At 45.4% G+C, this 6,000-nt stretch overlaps 1 protein-coding gene across 5 annotated transcripts in view; it reads right to left on the reverse strand.

Moving 5' to 3' along the window:
- Window positions 1-6,000, reverse strand: part of EEIG2 (EEIG family member 2) — a 46,891-nt gene extending 40,891 nt beyond the window's left edge. For 3 of the 5 annotated variants that reach the window (XM_050900571.1, XM_050900568.1, XM_050900569.1), the window contains exon 1: window positions 3,909-4,073. In XM_050900571.1, coding sequence (XP_050756528.1) covers window positions 3,909-4,057 — 149 coding nt within the window. In that variant the 5' untranslated portion in view covers window positions 4,058-4,073. Of the gene's footprint in view, window positions 1-3,908; window positions 4,096-5,247; window positions 5,325-5,969 lie in introns of those variants that run through there. The other 2 variants (XM_050900572.1, XM_050900567.1) reach the window with 2 other exon arrangements.

The raw sequence follows: 6,000 nt of genomic DNA on the forward strand, positions 1-6,000 counted from the left end.
GTCCTTTCATGGTGCAGTAGACATTATGTGCACAATATTTTATGACCAGGCAGTGTATAGATACATAGTATCCTGGAATCTGCACAAGTATCCTGTATTAATGTATCCAATTTCAAAGAGAGGTATCTATTATCATTGGCCCAGGGAAAGAGAGAAATGTGGAAAGACACCTTTCCACATAGAAAGCCAGGCTTAAGCTAGAAAGTTTTCTAAATGAAAATGAGGTTTGTCAGCATAAACTTTGCATACATCCATAGTCTATTTGCTGAAAATCCACCCTTTGTTATAAAATCTAAAAATACTATTGTAAAGATCCAGAAGTCATATTAGAAAGCAATTTCAGAAAGGGGAGGGCAAGAATTACACTGTATGGCTGACTGGCAGTTTACTAAAACAACCAAACCAAACCTCCCCCCCTCCCACAACTCCTTTCAAGGTTTTCCATGTTGTAGAGTCAAAGCTTATAACCCATTCATTCTCCCTAGAATTCCAGGGTCCTGTTCTTGCACACACAATCAAACATTCCCCCCCATTTTAAACACTGCTACTACTTGGCTGTTCAATGTCCTTTGATCAAAACATTATTTGACAGTATCAGATTACTTTAAAAAGTTGAATATTTTGTCAGGTAATTAAACATTTACCGTTATAATACCGAATTTTCTTTTCCTACAGTAAACATTCACAAATATGCATAGGGAAGTTTCAAATAGAAGTTTTCAAATTGGAGTTCTAAAAAACTATATACAAACACAAAAAACCATAGTGATGTGTAAACGATTAATGTGGTTGCTATTTATACACAAACCAGATCACTATGTACTGCACTATACAAGCTGGTTTTATCTGGTCACAGAATTTCTATACACTTGAGGCACACATCTGTGTCAGCCAGAAAAGTAGTTGGACTCTGACAACAAGTCTCCAATAACATGGACCGTGTCTTCCTAACATACTTCTTACATATCTCTTTCTCAGTAAAGATCTGAGCAGTGAAAAAATATTTTTCAGTAGCTTGAACTTTTATCTGTCTTTTCATCCCACTTCAGTGTTCAGAGGGATGATGTAGGTATCGCATTGCTTGCAGGATCAGAGCTTTAATCATTGATACAGCATGATCCACGCAGGGCTGAAAAGACGACCAGTTGAATCTGTTTTCATTACGACTCACTACATATAGGCCTTTATTCCAATGCTGCCAGCCTGTTTTTATGACATTTCTTTCTCAATGAGTAAGCTTTGGAGAGAAAATGGTAAGAATAATGTTAGGCTGGTTTATAGCCTGTTGATATGACTGCCTTTTTTTTTTTTTTTTTTTAAGGCAAGAGGCAGCAGGGTATTGGTTTGTATCAGTACCAACTTGAGAACTTCATTCTCAATAACTTCTCCCCGAAAAATTATAGGTTACTAGACCTCAGTCAGTAATAAAAATAAAAGCTATTAAGAAGACACGGTCAGTTTTCCCCCTTTATTATACAATATTTGAAATGAGTTTGTATATTACTTTCTGAAACACAATGGAGTTCTTCAAAGTTCTTTTGTAATGCTACAAAGATCACTACTTTAAGGATATGACTGCCAGCTCAGTGAAACTAATAAACGCATGCAAGTAGAAGATGATGGCCATTAAAAAAGTTTGCAACTGACAAGTTTTGAAATACTGCCACTCTGATGTTAACTTAATTTCTTCCTTATTTATTCAGACCTTTGCTGAATCACCACTGTGAAAATCCGTCTGTTAATTCTTAAGCCAAGAGCAAAGGCACTCCCTAAATTGGCACCAAAGGATCACTGCAGAAGAATTCTTTACCTTCCTACCAGCATCCCTCAATACTTCTCAGTCCAGCAGGAATGGACCAGTTACACTCACAGGGACTTTGATATACCAGCGTATGTTTCACTGCTGTTCTTATTTTTAAGCCATACCCCCAGAAAAAGAAAACAGAAGAATTTCAAAGCTTCTTTGACTCCAACACAATACTTCAACACAATTTTTTACATCATCACACTTCCACTGACACTTCTATGTACACATACTACCTCCTAGCATCCGTATTTTACTCTAACACACTGTTCACATTCATAAAGATATGCATGTATGCTTTCAAGCTTTTAATTTTAGCGTCATAAACAGGCAAGACCAAAACGGCTAAGATCACAATAATGTATCAAAAACATCATCTCAGCTGAAATCAACGCCTTTAAAATAGAGATACCGTCCAGAAGATGTATGTCAGCCTGTGAAAATGACTTCAAGGCAGTAAGGGCTGCATTAGGACAGTAATGATTATTAAAATCATGATTATCATCATCATCATCATCTATTACTCATTAAGAAATTGCTCACAATAAAAACGTTGAAGAAAAAGACATGAAATGAGAACAGAACACTGATGAGTTGAAGACCCTCCAACCATACAGACGAAAAATCAATCTTCAATTATACATGCTAGTATAACGGAATGGTTAAATAAGGAGGTTTAGGCCAAAGTTCCATTTTTATGCTCTTTATTCTCCTTGATTAATTCTCTTTACAGAATCAAAAGCAGATAATTTAGCAAGCTCTGTAACAGCAGTATTTTAATAAGAAAATAACGGAATATTCATAGATTTGTTACTGATTTCTGTCTTCTCCCAGAATTCTATGAGACATTTTTCAGTAAATCCTTTTCGTAATAACATTAAAGTAATATAATAACCCATACAACATGAACAAGTGTAATGGGAGGGTAGTCTCCTCCTCCCCAGACCTGAAGCCACAGCACACCCTTCCTATTGACAAGGTTCTGCCTCTGCCTGGTACCTGGAAAAAATTAACCCACTTGCCCTGTTTACCCATCGCTACGCAGATCAGGAAGCCACCATCACAGCAGATGACGGCTCCATGGCTAAGGCACAAAAGAAGAGTTAAAAAAAAAAAGAAAAAGAAAAAAGACACCTGTCTATGCTGCACTTGCACTGCAGAATTAAGCATGAACAAAGTCAGTAATGCATATGACCTGAATATGTACAGGAAATAAGGGAAGACTTGTCCATGAAACTGTTTATGTTAACTCTCCATGTACATATCCACAGAACGAAACACAGCGAGCCAGTGTCCAACCGAACAAAACATTAAGGTTGCACAATTCACATTCACAGGGGACAGCTCTGACTTCAGACTTGGTGGCAAGAAATTTCTTCCCCTCCCGTTACCCATACAATCAACAGGCTTTATAGCTCGAGGCGTTATGGCACAAGCGACCGGTTTCTCTAGGACAACCCTCATCCACTCATGGATTCATTTCCCCTGCTATTCAGTGTTTAAGAGCCTCAATATTTATTTTAAAGTGTTACGACTTCAAGCAGCGAGCAGCCACGCAGACGAGGAATCTACAAGTGCGCCCACATCTGTTCTGTCGCCCTTGATGCTGGTAACGCGGACGGGATGAGAAGACAGCCAGCCTGCCCGGTGGCAAGCCGTGCCACAGAAGCCTTGAACGTCCGTGCCCGCTTCCCTTCCGAGGGGAAAAGCGAGCAGCACGCCCGCAGCCGCCGGCGCTGGCCCCGCCTGGGGACCGGAGCCGCCAGAAGCCCCGGGGCAGCGGCCGGCGCGGGGAGCAGCGGCGCGGCCGCTCCCTCCCCGGGCCCCCGACCCCCGCCCGGGGCACCGCGGGAGCCGGCTGAGCCCCAGCCCCCCGCCCGGCCTCGCCCCCGAGCGGGGCGCCGCCGAGGGGACCCGAGGAGCGGGCGGAGGGGGCAGCAGAGGCGGCCGGTCGCCCTGGCTCTCGGCGGGGACCGCGGCTCTGCGGAGGCGCGGACTCGAGCTGAGCCCGTCGGAAAGGGGCGGCCGCGGCCCGGCCGGGGCTGCCTGCGCGGGAGCGGGCGCCCTGGCAGCCGCTGGGCTCGCGAGCCCCGGAGGCACCTACCGGGAGGACTCCCCGCTGAAGCTGCCCCCGTCCAGCAGCCGCACCTTGCAGAAGAGGATGCCGTTGACGAAGGGCACGGAGGAGAGCTCGTCCAGCTCCAGCTCCACGCGGAACTTGAACTTCTTCTTCTTCATCATGATGAAGGCCATGGGCCGGGGGCTCCCCGGGGGCCGCCCCCACGCCCGCTCGGCGCCGCGCGGCAGCTCCCCTCCGCGCCGACCGCCCCGCTCCGCTCCCATGCCCGGAGCGAGGGCGGCACCGCCGGGCCGGGCCGGAGCGCTGGCCGCTCCCCGCTCAGCCCCTGGCGGCCGCGGCGCCTCCCGGCCAGCGCTTACATGGCAGCCGGCGCCTCCCTTTCAAACCCGCCCGCCTCCGCTCCGCCCGCTGCTGGCAACGGCAGGCGGCGGGGCGCGGCCGGCGGAGCCATTCGCTGGCGGCGCCCAGCCCCGACCGCGGCCGTGAAAGGCTTAAGCGCCGGCGTGTCGTTTCACGAAGGAGTTGGCCGGTGCCGTTGCAAGGCTGTTCAGTAACGGGAACTTGGCGTGCCCCTGTCCCGCGCAGCGGAGGCCGTCCGGAGGAGGGCCGTGGCCGCGGCCCCGGCGGAGCGCAGCTCGGACAATCCACCGCCGGCAGCTCTCCCGCCTCCCAGAGACCCTGCTGGGGCGGTGGGGCGCGCCCCGCGAGTGGAAAGCTACTGTTTTGCTAACATTACACCTGTTAAGTGTAATTTTTTAGTATTACTTAATATTTTAAAGAACATTAACAAAACAAAACATCGTTTAGACGTCGAAATTTCAACTCGGAATTTAGGTTCCTTCTACTGCAATTCAAACCTTATCAGGGTCTTTTACAGCAGCTCAGCCTGTAATTTACAACTAGCTCCACTTCTGATACGAGCAACAGATGTTCATAGTCTTGTAGAGAAGGAGGAATGTACATATCTGTGTTTACATTTAAGAACAGTCCTGCGGCACAGATGATCACAGCAGCACACATGCAACACTTACGTATACTGTATAGCGTGACACCAGCATGTGCTCTCCAGGGAACAGCTTTGTCTCAAAAAAACATTCCAAGAGACTTAAACATAAAGCAAGCTCCAAGCAACCTCCATCAGCAGATCAGCTTCCTCTTCACAGAACATTGCATAAGCAAACTGTAATACACAGTGTGTCTTCCCACAACTGAGCATTTATTCACATGATAAGAAAAAGAATTTGTAAGATTATGCATGTAGGGTGATGCGGAGCCCCTGAAACCTTATTGCAGCTTGTGACAGTAACTGCTGCCCCTCATTCAGGATAAATATGTAAAAAAATATTTTTCATGGAATACATACCTGATGAATACAGACATCACAAGTGATGTGTGTGGCTAAGTACACCAAAATGTCGACCACTATCCTGTAGCATGATCCTAGAAAAAAAAAGAAGTAGTAAAGAGTAAAAAGCATAAAAAAGGAGTGCCTGGAAGAGAAACACTCTTGCTTTTCCTGTCCTACAACATCCAGGACATAAAAAGTATTTATATACAGAGTTTTCCACTAACAAGAACTACAAGGGTAGTTCTGACTATTATCAGTTTTGTGTTCCTAACAAAAACTTCCCTCCAAAACTCCCAAATGTCAAGTAATCACTGGCTCTGAAAACTAAAGTTAATATGAAGACCTCTTTGAGAAGAGGTCTAGGCATTTGGCCTTGACCAAGGAATTCCCCCCATCAGAACACTTCTTCAGTCTGCTCTAAAATAATTCTGAAAGTCTTCATTCTTTAACAGAGCGCAACAGCCTACAATATATCATACAAGGCAATTCTTTGCATACTGCATTCATTAGCTCTCTGTTAAAAGAAATGGAATGCAAAAGGTTTTCAGCACCTAAAGGGAACAAGTTAGTATTTAGTTGGTATCAAGTTATACCAAAATGCTCCTTTCTTTCAAGGCTAAATAACCAATTCCAGAGTTTTGTTAAAAACAGATGTTTCTGGTTGATGGAAGAGATTACCATATTTAGCTGGAAGGTCCTGTGTATTAAGAGCTAGGAAGAAAAATAAGGTTGCATACCAGACAAATTATCTGTTAGAAGTTTGATAAA

This window comes from Gymnogyps californianus, chromosome 8, assembly GCF_018139145.2.
Source record: "Gymnogyps californianus isolate 813 chromosome 8, ASM1813914v2, whole genome shotgun sequence".
Lineage (NCBI taxonomy): Eukaryota > Metazoa > Chordata > Aves > Accipitriformes > Cathartidae > Gymnogyps > Gymnogyps californianus.